Genomic DNA, 17,467 nt, shown 5'->3' with positions numbered 1-17,467 from the left:
CTCACCATGGTAACAACACTGTTATCTTAAGTTTTTGTTTTTTGCTTAAAGTGTAACTGCCTTTTACATGTTTTTGTTGAGATAGAAGCTGAATTACATTGCTATGTTGTGAAGGAACACATATATCTGCTGGTGTTAATATTAAACAAAATTGCAATATGTTAAATATCGGCAATTTAAGAAATGCTTTGTATTGTAAATTATTTTAGAACTTTACTAAGATTTGAAAAAAAACTTTCACCTTCTGGTTCCAAAAATGACGTACATGGGACTTTTTTGACCCCCTGTACGTCATCACGTCGCCGCAAAGCAGGCCAGGCTGTTCACAGGTCCATGGCTGGTCCATGAGCTACTACTGTTATACAGTCCCTCCAAGGATGTTATTTCGGGGGTTAACGCCCTTCCGGAAGTGTGTCTGCATTATCTTGCTTGCGCGAACACACACACACACACACACACACACCCGGACTCGTTCATTGCTTCACTTGATTGACACACGCTACGGCTCGCTCTCCTCGCTCACACACACACACACACACACACACACACACACACACACACACACACACACACACACACATACACACACACACACACACACAGCCGCTCGCTCACTTGCGCTACTCTGTCTCGTAACACTACGATAGAGACATGGTAAACATTTGAAAAAGTAGAAACATATCTATCAATCTATATGTTTCTACGTTCAAATGTAAAGTTTTAAATGGTTCTTTATCGCCATCTGCTGGTCACAAAGTGTAAACAACTAAACTTTCCATAATCATTCTCAGCACTGTTCTGAAGGTTATTACAGAAGGATTTGTTCCTATGTTGTTCACTGTCTGATTTATGAGACATTTAACTTATTAAACATGGCTATAAAGCATTTTTAAGACAAAATATTTTTTGATTTATAAAATAAAAATTAGACGTATCCAAAATCTGTTCGGTAGCTGTTTACACACTGATGTTCTATAAAACAGATTTGAACTCTGGCTTTATACACCATTAAGACTTTTAGTTTTTAAAGACATGCACATCTACATAATTATAATATATTGTATAATCATCAGTAAGATATTGCCAAAGTTGTATAATCAAATCATGATGATATATATGAGTTAAACATTGTACCTAATTCACCTGCTGTGTATTTTAAATGTAAGGGCAGAAGAAGTTGAGATCTTTGGTTCAGAGTATTGAAAATAACTTGATGTTTTGTCTACAACTCTGACCTTTGGTTTACTTCCTTCAGAGATGGATTCATCCAAAAGCATCATCACTTTGGGGAACGCAGACAGGTGAGTGTTTATCTCCTGCCCCGTGTGTGTGTGTGTGTGTGTGTGTGTGTGTGTGTGTGTGTGTGTGTGTGTGTGTGTGTGTGTGTGTGTGTGTGTGTGTGTGTGTGTGTGTGTGTGTGTGTGTGTGTGTGTGTGTGTGTGTGTGTGTGTGTGTGTGTGTGTGTGTGTGTGTGTGTGTGTGTGTGTGTGTGTGAGCGTGTGGTTTTTCTGTCTGAATGCATGTGTGTGTGTGTATGTGTGCTCTTTGCGTGCGTTTTTGTGTGTGTGGGTGCTTTTCTCTGCGTGTGTGTGTGTGTGTGTGTGTGTAACATCTTGCTGTTGTTCCAGGAGTGTGTCTCTGCGTTTTGAGGAGCCAGGGAGCTGTGAGATCTGGTTCAAACAGCTGCAGAGAGCGCTGGCCAATGAGAGGAGAGCATTAGCAGCCAAGCCCCGCCTTCCACCGCCCCCTCCAGCCAATCACAGCCCGGCGCGTCAGTCTCTGTATCCGGTGATCAGAGGGACGGTCCCTGCTGCTGTAGAGCGCTGCATCTCACACATCACCACATACGGTATGTCAGGGCGTCTATTCTAGTTTTTTTTCTTTCTTTTTTTTTTTTTTTTAACCTTTATTTCTACAGGTAAATCCCATTGAGACCGAAGACTCTTTTTCAAGGGAGACCTGTTTTCCTTTCCCACGTTACCATTCACACACACATTCATACACCGATAGCAGCAGCTAACTATCGACACACGATACGAGGCAAGGTGGGTGAAGTGTCTTGCCCAAGGACACAACAACTATGACACAGGTGGCAGGGCGGGGATCGAACCTCCAACCCTTTGATCATCAGCCGACCCGCTCTACCAACTGAGACACAGTCGCCCCAATATTCTATTCTATTCAATGTAATGGAATATTTAATCAATTCTATTCAATGTTTTATGGACATGGAAAAGAAAATTTGACCTTATAAACACAAAGAAACACAATGTTCAATTCACATCAAAGGGGCTTTAATGGCATGGAAAAGAAAAATTATCAATGCCAAAGCAATTCAGCAAAATATTGACAATTATTTATCCAAATAATTGTTTTCAAAATCAGTGAATATGTCCTCACACACCACATACGGTATGTCAGGGCGTCTATTCTATGTAATGGAATGGAATATTTAATCAATTCATTTCAATGTTTTATGGAAAAGAAAAGTTAAAATTGCCAAAGAAAAAATGCCCCAAAAAATTTGTGGTCAAAATAATCGTCTGATTATTAAATCAACGGTAGATTATAGTATGCCTAATACCACGTACGGTACATCTGAACATTTATTCAATTCCTTTCAACAAGACTTTAATGGGCCTGGAAAAGAACAGTTAATAATGCAAAAGCAATTAAAAAAAAATGTCAAAATAATTGCTTTCAAAATCAGTGAATATCTCCTCACACACCACATACGGCTGAACATTAAATCAATTCATTTAAACTGGGCTTTAGAGTAGAGCTGAAACAGTAGATCTAGTATCAGTGAATATCTCATGATTTAGACTAAAATAATTTCGACAACAAGCATGTTTAAAAAGAATGTTTTACTGAATTGCTTTGTCAATGTTAACTTTTATTTTCCATGCCATATGCACAGACAGTGTTTAAAGTTATCAGGATGTTCACAGTGAGTATCCCTCTTGTGATCCTGCATACTAGATCTACTGTTTCAGTGATGTGTGATGTGATGTGTGATGTGTGATGTGTGATGTGTGATGTGTGATGTGTGTGTGTGATGTATATGTATATGTATATGTATATGTATATTCCTATCAAGTGTCTTAATACTTACTGAGGTAACCCGCTATATAAGGATCCCCCAACTGTATTAATGCGGCAGTCGGCAATATTAAGGCGAAAATCAGTCGAAAATCTAGTCAAAAAGTCCCAAATATGCTTCGTTAAGGAGTTTTTCGTTTCGTCGGTTGGTTCTAGTGGGAACATTCCGTCCGCCGCGAACATTCCGACTGCCACGAACCTTCCATTTCTGCCACGAACATTCCACCCTTGAAACGAACCTTCCATTTCTGCCACGAACGTTCCGGAATGTTGGTAACGACTCTCGGAATGTTGCCACTAGGAGGGGAAAAACGCCTTAACGGAGCATATTTGAGGATTTTTTGTCTTTTTTTGTCATTTTTTTTTGTCGTTTTTTGTCGAATTTTCGCGCCATTTTCGACTAATTTTCGACTAATTTTCCCCAACTGTATTAATGCGTTGGTCGAGAAAAAAAAAGGCAAAAAAAACACAATTTTCGCCTTATTATTGCAAAAAAAAAACGCATTAATACAGTTGGGGGATCCTTATATAGCGGGTTACCTCAGTAAGTATTAAGACACTTGATAGTGTGATGTGTGATGTGTGATGTGTGATGTGTGATGTGTGATGTGTGATGTGTGATGTGTGATGTGTGATGTGTGATGTGTGATGTGTGATGTGTGATGTGTGATGTGTGATGTGTGATGTGATGTGATGTGTGATGTGTGATGTGTGATGTGATGTGTGATGTGTGATGTGTGATGTGATGTGTGATGTGATGTGATGTGTGATGTGTGATGTGTGATGTGTGATGTGTGATGTGTGATGTGTGATGTGATGTGTGATGTGTGATGTGTGATGTGATGTGTGATGTGTGATGTGTGATGTGATGTGTGATGTGATGTGTGATGTGTGATGTGATGTGTGATGTGTGATGTGTGATGTGATGTGTGATGTGTGATGTGTGTGATGTGTGATGTGTGATGTGTGATGTGTGATGTGTGTGATGTGTGATGTGTGATGTGTGATGTGTGATGTGTGATGTGTGATGTGTGATGTGTGATGTGTGATGTGATGTGTGATGTGTGATGTGATGTGATGTGATGTGTGATGTGTGATGTGATGTGTGATGTGTGATGTGTGATGTGATGTGATGTGATGTGATGTGTGATGTGTGATGTGTGATGTGATGTGTGATGTGTGATGTGTGATGTGTGATGTGATGTGATGTGTGATGTGTGATGTGATGTGTGATGTGTGATGTGTGATGTGATGTGTGATGTGTGATGTGTGATGTGATGTGTGATGTGATGTGTGATGTGTGATGTGTGATGTGATGTGATGTGATGTGATGTGTGATGTGATGTGTGATGTGTGATGTGATGTGATGTGTGATGTGTGATGTGTGATGTGTGATGTGTGATGTGATGTGATGTGTGATGTGATGTGTGATGTGTGATGTGATGTGTGATGTGATGTGTGATGTGTGATGTGTGATGTGTGATGTGTGATGTGATGTGTGATGTGTGATGTGATGTGTGATGTGATGTGTGATGTGATGTGTGATGTGATGTGTGATGTGATGTGTGATGTGTGATGTGTGATGTGTGATGTGATGTGTGATGTGATGTGTGATGTGTGATGTGTGATGTGTGATGTGTGATGTGATGTGTGATGTGTGATGTGATGTGTGATGTGATGTGTGATGTGTGATGTGTGATGTGTGATGTGTGATGTGTGATGTGTGATGTGTGATGTGTGATGTGTGATGTGTGATGTGTGATGTGTGATGTGATGTGATGTGTGATGTGATGTGTGATGTGATGTGTGATGTGATGTGATGTGATGTGATGTGTGATGTGATGTGTGATGTGATGTGATGTGTGATGTGATGTGTGATGTGATGTGTGATGTGATGTGATGTGTGATGTGATGTGTGATGTGTGATGTGATGTGATGTGATGTGTGATGTGTGATGTGTGATGTGTGATGTGTGATGTGATGTGATGTGTGATGTGATGTGTGATGTGATGTGTGATGTGATGTGATGTGTGATGTGATGTGTGATGTGTGATGTGATGTGTGATGTGTGATGTGATGTGATGTGTGATGTGATGTGATGTGTGATGTGTGATGTGATGTGATGTGATGTGATGTGATGTGTGATGTGATGTGATGTGATGTGTGATGTGTGATGTGTGATGTGTGATGTGATGTGATGTGTGATGTGATGTGTGATGTGATGTGTGATGTGATGTGATGTGTGATGTGATGTGTGATGTGTGATGTGATGTGATGTGTGATGTGATGTGTGATGTGATGTGTGATGTGATGTGATGTGTGATGTGATGTGTGATGTGTGATGTGATGTGATGTGTGATGTGATGTGATGTGTGATGTGTGATGTGATGTGATGTGATGTGATGTGATGTGTGATGTGATGTGTGATGTGTGATGTGTGATGTGATGTGATGTGTGATGTGATGTGTGATGTGTGATGTGATGTGATGTGATGTGATGTGTGATGTGATGTGATGTGTGATGTGTGATGTGTGATGTGATGTGATGTGATGTGTGATGTGATGTGATGTGATGTGATGTGTGATGTGTGATGTGATGTGATGTGTGATGTGATGTGATGTGTGATGTGTGATGTGATGTGATGTGATGTGTGATGTGTGATGTGATGTGATGTGATGTGATGTGTGATGTGTGATGTGATGTGATGTGATGTGATGTGTGATGTGTGATGTGATGTGTGATGTGTGATGTGATGTGATGTGTGATGTGATGTGATGTGTGATGTGTGATGTGATGTGATGTGATGTGTGATGTGTGATGTGATGTGATGTGATGTGATGTGTGATGTGTGATGTGTGATGTGTGATGTGTGATGTGATGTGTGATGTGTGATGTGTGATGTGATGTGTGATGTGTGATGTGATGTGATGTGTGATGTGATGTGATGTGATGTGATGTGATGTGATGTGATGTGATGTGATGTGATGTGATGTGATGTGTGATGTGTGATGTGTGATGTGATGTGTGATGTGTGATGTGTGATGTGTGATGTGATGTGTGATGTGTGATGTGTGATGTGTGATGTGATGTGTGATGTGATGTGATGTGATGTGATGTGATGTGATGTGATGTGATGTGATGTGATGTGATGTGATGTGATGTGATGTGATGTGTGATGTGATGTGATGTGTGATGTGATGTGTGATGTGTGATGTGATGTGATGTGTGATGTGTGATGTGATGTGATGTGTGATGTGATGTGTGATGTGTGATGTGATGTGATGTGTGATGTGATGTGTGATGTGATGTGTGATGTGTGATGTGATGTGATGTGATGTGATGTGATGTGATGTGATGTGTGATGTGATGTGTGATGTGATGTGTGATGTGATGTGTGATGTGTGATGTGATGTGATGTGTGATGTGTGATGTGATGTGATGTGATGTGATGTGATGTGATGTGATGTGATGTGATGTGATGTGATGTGATGTGTGATGTGTGATGTGTGATGTGTGATGTGTGATGTGTGATGTGATGTGTGATGTGTGATGTGTGATGTGATGTGTGATGTGTGATGTGATGTGATGATGTGATGTGATGTGTGATGTGTGATGTGTGATGTGTGATGTGATGTGTGATGTGATGTGATGTGATGTGATGTGTGATGTGTGATGTGATGTGATGTGATGTGATGTGATGTGATGTGATGTGATGTGTGATGTGTGATGTGTGATGTGTGATGTGATGTGATGTGTGATGTGTGATGTGTGATGTGATGTGTGATGTGTGATGTGTGATGTGATGTGTGATGTGATGTGATGTGTGATGTGTGATGTGTGATGTGATGTGTGATGTGTGATGTGTGATGTGATGTGTGATGTGATGTGATGTGATGTGATGTGATGTGATGTGTGATGTGTGATGTGTGATGTGATGTGATGTGTGATGTGATGTGTGATGTGTGATGTGTGATGTGTGATGTGATGTGATGTGATGTGTGATGTGTGATGTGATGTGTGATGTGTGATGTGTGATGTGTGATGTGTGATGTGATGTGTGATGTGTGATGTGTGATGTGTGATGTGTGATGTGTGATGTGATGTGATGTGTGATGTGTGATGTGTGATGTGATGTGATGTGATGTGTGATGTGATGTGATGTGTGATGTGATGTGTGATGTGTGATGTGATGTGATGTGTGATGTGATGTGATGTGTGATGTGTGATGTGATGTGTGATGTGTGATGTGATGTGATGTGATGTGTGATGTGATGTGATGTGTGATGTGTGATGTGATGTGTGATGTGATGTGTGATGTGTGATGTGTGATGTGTGATGTGATGTGTGATGTGTGATGTGTGATGTGTGATGTGTGATGTGTGATGTGTGATGTGTGATGTGTGATGTGTGATGTGTGATGTGATGTGATGTGTGATGTGTGATGTGATGTGATGTGTGATGTGTGATGTGTGATGTGTGATGTGTGATGTGTGATGTGTGATGTGTGATGTGTGATGTGTGATGTGTGATGTGATGTGTGATGTGTGATGTGTGATGTGATGTGATGTGTGATGTGATGTGTGATGTGTGATGTGATGTGTGATGTGATGTGTGATGTGATGTGTGATGTGATGTGATGTGTGATGTGTGATGTGATGTGATGTGTGATGTGATGTGTGATGTGATGTGTGATGTGTGATGTGATGTGATGTGTGATGTGTGATGTGATGTGATGTGTGATGTGATGTGATGTGTGATGTGTGATGTGATGTGATGTGTGATGTGTGATGTGATGTGTGATGTGATGTGATGTGATGTGTGATGTGATGTGATGTGATGTGTGATGTGATGTGTGATGTGATGTGATGTGTGATGTGTGATGTGATGTGATGTGTGATGTGTGATGTGTGATGTGATGTGATGTGTGATGTGTGATGTGATGTGTGATGTGTGATGTGTGATGTGTGATGTGATGTGTGATGTGATGTGTGATGTGTGATGTGTGATGTGTGATGTGATGTGTGATGTGATGTGATGTGATGTGTGATGTGTGATGTGATGTGTGATGTGTGATGTGTGATGTGTGATGTGATGTGATGTGATGTGATGTGTGATGTGATGTGTGATGTGATGTGATGTGTGATGTGATGTGTGATGTGATGTGATGTGATGTGTGATGTGATGTGATGTGATGTGTGATGTGATGTGTGATGTGATGTGATGTGTGATGTGTGATGTGATGTGATGTGTGATGTGTGATGTGTGATGTGTGATGTGATGTGTGATGTGATGTGATGTGTGATGTGATGTGTGATGTGATGTGATGTGATGTGTGATGTGTGATGTGTGATGTGTGATGTGTGATGTGATGTGATGTGATGTGATGTGTGATGTGATGTGTGATGTGATGTGATGTGTGATGTGTGATGTGTGATGTGTGATGTGATGTGTGATGTGATGTGATGTGTGATGTGATGTGTGATGTGATGTGATGTGATGTGTGATGTGTGATGTGTGATGTGATGTGATGTGTGATGTGATGTGTGATGTGATGTGATGTGTGATGTGTGATGTGTGATGTGATGTGTGATGTGTGATGTGATGTGATGTGTGATGTGATGTGATGTGATGTGTGATGTGATGTGATGTGATGTGTGATGTGATGTGTGATGTGATGTGATGTGTGATGTGTGATGTGTGATGTGATGTGATGTGATGTGTGATGTGATGTGTGATGTGATGTGATGTGTGATGTGATGTGATGTGTGATGTGATGTGATGTGATGTGTGATGTGTGATGTGTGATGTGTGATGTGATGTGATGTGATGTGTGATGTGATGTGATGTGTGATGTGATGTGTGATGTGATGTGATGTGTGATGTGATGTGATGTGATGTGTGATGTGATGTGTGATGTGTGATGTGTGATGTGTGATGTGTGATGTGATGTGTGATGTGTGATGTGTGATGTGTGATGTGTGATGTGATGTGATGTGTGATGTGATGTGTGATGTGATGTGATGTGTGATGTGATGTGATGTGTGATGTGATGTGTGATGTGATGTGTGATGTGTGATGTGATGTGATGTGTGATGTGTGATGTGTGATGTGTGATGTGTGATGTGTGATGTGTGATGTGATGTGATGTGTGATGTGTGATGTGTGATGTGTGATGTGATGTGATGTGATGTGATGTGATGTGTGATGTGATGTGATGTGATGTGATGTGTGATGTGTGATGTGATGTGATGTGTGATGTGATGTGTGATGTGATGTGTGATGTGTGATGTGTGATGTGATGTGTGATGTGTGATGTGTGATGTGTGATGTGTGATGTGATGTGATGTGATGTGATGTGATGTGTGATGTGATGTGATGTGTGATGTGATGTGTGATGTGATGTGTGATGTGATGTGTGATGTGTGATGTGTGATGTGTGATGTGTGATGTGATGTGATGTGATGTGTGATGTGATGTGTGATGTGATGTGTGATGTGTGATGTGATGTGATGTGATGTGTGATGTGATGTGTGATGTGATGTGTGATGTGTGATGTGATGTGTGATGTGATGTGTGATGTGTGATGTGATGTGATGTGATGTGTGATGTGATGTGTGATGTGATGTGTGATGTGTGATGTGTGATGTGATGTGTGATGTGTGATGTGATGTGTGATGTGATGTGTGATGTGATGTGTGATGTGTGATGTGTGATGTGATGTGATGTGTGATGTGATGTGATGTGTGATGTGTGATGTGTGATGTGATGTGTGATGTGTGATGTGTGATGTGTGATGTGTGATGTGTGATGTGTGATGTGTGATGTGATGTGATGTGATGTGTGATGTGATGTGTGATGTGTGTGATGTGTGATGTGATGTGATGTGATGTGTGTGATGTGTGATGTGTGATGTGATGTGATGTGTGATGTGATGTGTGATGTGTGATGTGTGATGTGTGATGTATATGTATATGTATATGTATATGTATATGTATATTCCTATCAAGTGTCTTAATACTTACTGAGGTAACCCGCTATATAAGGATCCCCCAACTGTATTAATGCGGCAGTCGGCAATATTAAGGCGAAAATCAGTCGAAAATCTAGTCAAAAAGTCCCAAATATGCTTCGTTAAGGAGTTTTTCGTTTCGTCGGTTGGTTCTAGTGGGAACATTCCGTCCGCCGCGAACATTCCGACTGCCACGAACCTTCCATTTCTGCCACGAACATTCCACCCTTGAAACGAACCTTCCATTTCTGCCACGAACGTTCCGGAATGTTGGTAACGACTCTCGGAATGTTGCCACTAGGAGGGGAAAAACGCCTTAACGGAGCATATTTGAGGATTTTTTGTCTTTTTTTGTCATTTTTTTTTGTCGTTTTTTGTCGAATTTTCGCGCGATTTACGACAAATTTTCGACTAATTTTCCCCAACTGTATTAATGCGTTGGTCGAGAAAAAAAAAGGCAAAAAAAACACAATTTTCGCCTTATTATTGCAAAAAAAAACGCATTAATACAGTTGGGGGATCCTTATATAGCGGGTTACCTCAGTAAGTATTAAGACACTTGATAGTGTGATGTATATGTATATGTATATGATGTTATGTGTGATGTGTGATGTGTGATGTGTGATGTGTGATGTGTGTTGTGTGATGTGTGATGTGTGATGTGTGATGTGTGATGTGTGATGTGTGTTGTGTGATGTGTGATGTGATGTGTGATGTGCGATGTGCGATGTGTGATGTGTGATGTGTGATGTGTGATGTGTGATGTGATGTGATGTGGTGTGGTGTGGCTACAGACAGGTAGTGGATCATCCAAGCGTTCTCCAGAATCACTGACTCCACCTTTTACGGCCAAAAGTTGACATACAGATATTTAAAATTTCCATTGTAAAAGTACGACAATAAACTTAACTTTATTCTGTGTGTCTGTCTGTGTGTGTGTCTGTCTGCCTATCTCCCTCCCTGCCTGTATGCCTGTCTCCCTCCCTGCCTGTCTGCCTGGCTTCATCCCTCCCTGTCTGTCTGTCTGGCTGTCTGTCTGTCTACCTCCCACCCTGTCTGCCTGTCTCCCTGAATGCCTGTCTCCCTCCCTGCCTGTCTGCCTGGCTTCATCCCTCCCTGTCTGCCTGCCTGTCTGTCTGTCTGTCTGTCTGTCTGTCTGTCTGTCTGTCTGTCTGTCTGTCTGTCTGTCTGTCTGTCTGTCTACCTCCCACCTTGTCTGTTTGCCTCCCTCCCTCCCTGTCTGCCTGCTTCCCTCCCTGTCTGTCTGCCTCCCTCCCTGCCTGCCTCCCTGCCTGTCTGTGTCTGTCTGCCTGTCTGCCTCCCTCCCTCCCTCCCTGTCTGCCTCCTTCCCTCCCTCCCTCCCTCCCTCCCTCCCTGGCTGTCTGTCTGTCTGTCTGTCTATCTCCCTGTCTTTCTGCCCGTCTCCCTCCTTCCCTGTCTGCCTGCTTCCCTCCCTCCCTGTCTGTCTGTCTGTCTATCAGGTCTGAAGGTAGAGGGCGTGTACCGGCGCTGTGGTCTGGCCACCAAAGTCGCCCTATTGGTGGATGCTCTGATGACATCGCCAGTCTCCGCCCCTTTAGAGTCACATGAGCAGGGCGTGCTGGATGCTGGCTCCGCCCTCAAGCAGTATGTCCGCCAGCAGCCCAGCCTGGTCCCCGAGACACAGCGCCCCCAGTGGCAGCAGGCCGCAGGTACAAGCAGCGCACACACACACACACACACACACACACACACACACACACACACACACACACACACACACACACACACACACACACTGAGACACACACACAAGGGGGCGCCCTTAGCTCAGTTGGTAGGGCGTCCCCCCCCATGGGCCTCGGCCAGCAGCAGACCCGGGTTAGATTCCAGCCCACGGTCGTTCTCTGCATGTCACTCCTCTCTCTGCCCCATTTCAACTCTGTCTCTACACTATCAATAAAGCATAAAGATGCCAAAAAAATATCTTAAAAAAAAATAAAAAAGACACACACACACGCACGCACGCACACATTGAGACACTCACACACACACTGAGACACTCACACACACATTGAGACACTCACACACACACTGAGACACTCACATGCACATTTCTGTATCGTAAATCCTGGGAGCTATTATCATCTTAATTAAAACAAAATAAAGACCTGACATGTTTCACTCTGTAATGAATCTAGAATACATGAACGTTTCACTGTTGAATGGACTTTTCCGTGACATTCTAACTGTTTTAGTTTCACCTGTAGAATGTTGTAATCCTTCATTAAAGCGGCAACGAGTAACTTTTAAATATCTTTTAAACAGCCTCATGTTTCCTCTCATAATCATAAATTACCTTTAACAGCAAACAAGTCCATCAGTGCAAAGAAAGACGTTTTTATATAGTTTTTATTACTGCATTTGATCTGGTCGTACACCCAGTCCGATTTTCGGTTCACGCGTGCATGCTCTATGGTCACATATCCGCATTGGTCGCAGATTTCAGTGTGGCGCAGGAACGCGATTTGAGAAGCCTATGGCTCCAGGTGAGGGAAGGGGATAGGGAGACCAGATCCCAATTCACCAGATGTGGGACAAAGACTACGTTTGTGCGGGACAAAGTGCCGTTTTCTTTAGCAAAATAAACTCGTGTCACCACCGGTAATGCCAGAGACACGGCTTTCTATATTAAAAAACACTATCTTTAGATCAGCGCGCAGCAGTTAAGTTAGCTACTGTTAAACAAATAGAGTTAAGGCTGCGGCTTCACATTAAAAGCATTTCACTGGCTTCACATAAGCATTTCACTTGACAAACGTGAGTTGGCTTTTATTTTGAAGTAACAGAAAGGAAATGCCGAAGCAGGCAGCACCTTCACAGAGCCACTGAGCCCAGCAGCCCCCCGACAGTGCGATACACACACACAGAGACAAACGGAGAGACGCACACTCACAGACTGCTGTCTCCACACAGCTATCGGATATATAGGCTACCAGATTATAAAACACGCATTTAAAAAGGGGGGCTCACTTTCAATAACAATGCGGGACAACGTCTCAATTTGCGGGACGTGTGAAAAGTAATGGAAATGCGATCTGGTCACCCTAGAAGGGGAGCGGGAGCCTTGTTTGAGACAGTTATTTGTCGTCATAATTGATAACGGGGCTGAACCATCAAAGCAAAAAAAGAAAATGCAATGAAGAAAAGCAAAAAAGGGAGAGTGATAGGCGGGTGGGAGGGCGTTGCCAAGCAACGTATAGGCCTACACAATTTCACGGAGTGAACCTAGACTGCAGTGTTTACTCCTAAATGAATGAGCGGTAGCCTACTTAAGACTCGTTCAGCTCCGTGAGAGGTGACAATGCATCAACTCATTGCAATCAGGAGTGTTTAGCACTTACTGGCATTAGTAGATGCTGTGTCACCACCACTCTCACCGAGCCGAAATGAGTCCACACACGGACACGCACCATATTGCTTCCTGATTATTTGAATCTTGCAGCCCTGCACGAGCAAGCAAACAGCTTCACGACAGCTGGCGTCGTAATAATACTACCGCTTTTGTTCAAAGGTGTCGCCAACGTGCCGACTTACTCGTAGTGCCTTTAATACTTTGTGTATTTTCAGTGATTTCAGACGAGCGCTCCCGGTTTGCAGCGTACCGACAGTTACTACGGCAACTTCCTGACGACAACAGAGCAACACTGAACGCACTGTTTGGACACTTCTACATGTAATACACACACACACACACACACACACACACACACACACACACACACACACACACACACACACACACACGTACTCGTACTTCCATCTTTGTGAGGACACTCATTGACATAATGCATTCCCTAGCCCCTTACCCTAACAATCAAAACTAAATGCCTAACCCCAACCCTTACACTAACCCTAACATAAACCTAATTCATACCTGAACCTTAAAACCTAGTGTTAACCCTCAAACAGCCCTTTAAAGGCCTGTCCCTAAAACCTAGTGTTAACCCTCAAACAGCCCTTTAAAGGCCTGTCCTTAAAACCTAGTGTTAACCCTCAAACAGCCCTTTAAAGGCCTCTCCTTAAAACCTAGTGTTAACCCTCAAACAGCCCTTTAAAGGCCTGTCCTTAAAACCTAGTGTTAACCCTCAAACAGCCCTTTAAAGGCCTGTCCTTAAAACCTAGTGTTAACCCTCAAACAGCCCTTTAAAGGCCTGTCCCAAAGTGAAAGAAAATTTTCTGGTCGTCACTTTCCAGAAATGTCCTACCTCCAATGGTCAAAAGAAAAACCTTGTCCTCAAAAAAATGCACTCACGCATTCACACACACACACACACACACACACACACACACACACACACACACACACACACACACACAGCTGTACTAATAGACTCCTCCCTCTCCCCGTAGGGTCCAGGTGTTTTCTCAGGTGAACAAGATGTCGGCTCATAACCTGGCCGTGGTTCTGGTTCCAACTCTGTTTGAATCAATGAACCAAGAACTGCTCAGACTGACCAAAGAATTCATCATCCACCACACACTGCTGTTCCTGGTAAATATACACACACACACACACACACACACACACACACACACACACACACACACACACACACACACACACTCACAGTCACACACACACACACACACACACACACACACACACACACACACACACACACACACACACACACACACACTCACAGTCACACACACACACTCACAGTCACACACACACACACACACTATAGCCCCTTTTACACAGAGATTGCGGCATATTGACAGAACAACATCACTCCAATATGCCGGCTTTGCTTCTTTGTTATTTACACAGAACCAAGCAACGCCGGCCTGCTGGCGCATCAGTAGTCCCTTTTACACAGCGCTCCGGAATGAAAGATGTGCTTGTAAACAGCGTCAGGTGTGACGTAAACATTTAGCGCCGCGCCGGTCAGCTGCTTTACAACAACAACAATGGCCGGTGAATTGAGAGCAGAAGTGCTGGAGGGCCGTATTTTACTGTCCCCACGATGTGCCAGTTGATCACGCTACACGCTGAGTCCAACATCACTGGGACAGTTAACCAAACTGACTAAATCAATCCGACCGCTTCACCTCTGTGTGTGTGTGTGTGTTTGTGTGTGTGTGTGTGACAGGTTGGTTGTGAGCGAGTCTCTTTGTGAGGGCAGCGATCTGCCAATCAGACATACACATACACATACACACAGTGTGTGAAGTCACGTTACTGTAGACAGAAATAAAGTGTGGATATACGCTCAGACTTAGGATAATAATAGCGGCGGCGGAATGTGTTAGCAAAACAGTAGCTCTGTGGCTAACAGCTGAGCCGGAGCCTTCAGTCAGCTGAAGCAGACAGTCTAGCGGGGCGAGCAGACTATTCCCCCGTTACTAGGTCGACCTTCAAGCTGAACAAGAGCCCTCCGCTGCGCGTCGGGCTCCTGCTTCAGCTTGTCGGTCTTTATTTCTAGCAAGTGACCCGTTCGCTATACTTTATCCCTTACTTAGCCTAGCCTAGCTTTCCATTGTACAACTTCTCCTGGGCAGAAATAGACTCATACACTCTGCAAAATGAAGCGCGGGGGTTTGGATTGAGCAACGGACCTTATGATCAGCTAGATTATACACCGTTCCTTTTATTTGGTGATTTTTACGGGACATCAGGCCGCCGTGGTTAATGTTAAACACACGTCCTTCAACTGCTAACATGGTCGCATGTTTAGAACGTAGACTATGGAACGTCAAACGCCCCCCTGTTCCGCAACAACAAGCTGGAGCATTTAAACAGAGAGGCGGAACTGATCGTGTCGGGAATCTTACTACCCCCCGAGGTAGTAAAATTCCCGGAACGATCACTCGCACCTTTCTTCCCTCGTTCCGCAACTGTCGCATTTATACAGCAGGGCGGAGGGCCGAAAGGCCGGCATATTCCCGGCTTTCACTGGCTGTGTAAAAGGGGCTATAGACACACACTCACAGCACAACACTAGAGACAGTTGCTCTAATAAAGTGTGTTGTTTCACCAAAAATCGCCCCCCCAAAGTGCCATGAAAAATGTCAAAAAAGGCCCCAAAAATTGCCCAAGAAATTGACCAAAATGCCTGAAAAAAACTCTTAGCGTGGCTTTACAAACTCCCAGTAAATTCACAGTGTAAGAAGTTGAACTAAGTAGAGCAAATCTTCCCTAGAGATCTAGTTTGGTTTCCTGAAGCTACTGAGAACCAAGAGGAAAAGTACTTTGTAAAAAATAATCACATTGACATTGAACATGTGAGATGAGATTAAGACTAAATATACTTTTTTTTAAAAGACAAAATTACGGGGGCGCCCTTAGCTCAGTAGGTAGGGCGTCCCCCCCATGGGCCTCGGCCAGCAGCAGACCCGGGTTCGATTCCAGCCCGCGGTCGTTCTCTGCATGTCACTCCCCTCTCTGCCCCATTTCAACTCTGTCTCTACACTATCAATAAAGTATAAAAATGCCCAAAAAAAAAAATCTTAAAAAAAAAAGAGAAAATTACAATGGGTGCAACAACCCAAATATAAAACGTTGTGAATATGTTTTTCTGCAGACTCCAGGGGCAGAGAAGAAGAATGAGGAAGAAGAGCAGATCACTGTGTTCTGAGGACCAATCACACGACAGCAAAATATATTAAAGTTTATATAAGTCGCTCTCAGGAACTTTTAAATATTTCTGAAACAGTCTCATTTTTCCTCTGATGATCATAAATTACATGTAACAACAAACGAGACCATCAGTGCAAAGAATGCTATTTTTATATAGTTTTTCTTAATGCCTTTGTCATGGGTATACACTCACCCAGGAACAACAGCTGGCGTGGTAAAAACACTACTGCTTTATGTCCAAAGGGGGGCGCTAGAATTAACACACACTGAAAGTTCCTCAGAGCATCTTTAATGAACTGTTGGTTCTGAACCTTCTCTCTGCTATAAAAATCACTTCTACTGGTCGTCAAACTTCCTATAAACGTTTGAGAAACATTTAAAATCCATTAATCTCATTTGATGACTATCAATTCTTTATGAAATAATAATTCTCAGTTTCTAGTATAAGATTTATAAATAAGAAAACTTATTTTGTTTTTATTATAATAGAATACTTTATTGTCATTATTTAATGTACAACAAGGTTAAAATGAGCTTCTTCTTAAGGTGCATAGAACAACAGACATCCACAAACAGCATTCATACCAATAAATGATAAAGGTGATGTGCCAATGTTTCTCCATATAAACATAAATATGTAAAAATATATAAATCTTAAATGTCAACATGTAAACAGGAAGTGGTTCTGATCTGGAGCCACGGGGAAATTAAACGATTAAAAACATAATGTG

The 17,467-nt window shown here is 42.7% G+C and overlaps 1 protein-coding gene across 1 annotated transcript in view; it reads left to right on the top strand.

Moving 5' to 3' along the window:
• Positions 1-17,467, top strand: part of LOC307260547 (arf-GAP with Rho-GAP domain, ANK repeat and PH domain-containing protein 1) — a gene marked incomplete at its 5' end in the record, with an annotated part of 23,147 nt that extends 5,680 nt beyond the window's left edge. The window contains 7 exons of the mRNA XM_080040821.1: positions 1-9; positions 1,256-1,301; positions 1,629-1,849; positions 11,593-11,802; positions 13,721-13,826; positions 14,504-14,645; positions 16,681-17,467. The exon at positions 1-9 is cut by the window's left edge and continues 187 nt beyond it. Coding sequence (XP_079896947.1) covers positions 1-9; positions 1,256-1,301; positions 1,629-1,849; positions 11,593-11,802; positions 13,721-13,826; positions 14,504-14,645; positions 16,681-16,734 — 788 coding nt within the window. The 3' untranslated portion in view covers positions 16,735-17,467. The remainder of the gene's footprint in view (positions 10-1,255; positions 1,302-1,628; positions 1,850-11,592; positions 11,803-13,720; positions 13,827-14,503; positions 14,646-16,680) is intronic.

The sequence above is a fragment of the Ammodytes marinus genome (genome assembly GCF_949987685.1).
Source record: "Ammodytes marinus genome assembly, chromosome: 14".
Classification (NCBI taxonomy): Eukaryota; Metazoa; Chordata; class Actinopteri; order Uranoscopiformes; family Ammodytidae; genus Ammodytes; species Ammodytes marinus.
Note: the sequence above shows the minus strand (reverse complement) of the source record. Positions and strands in the feature narration are given on the sequence as shown.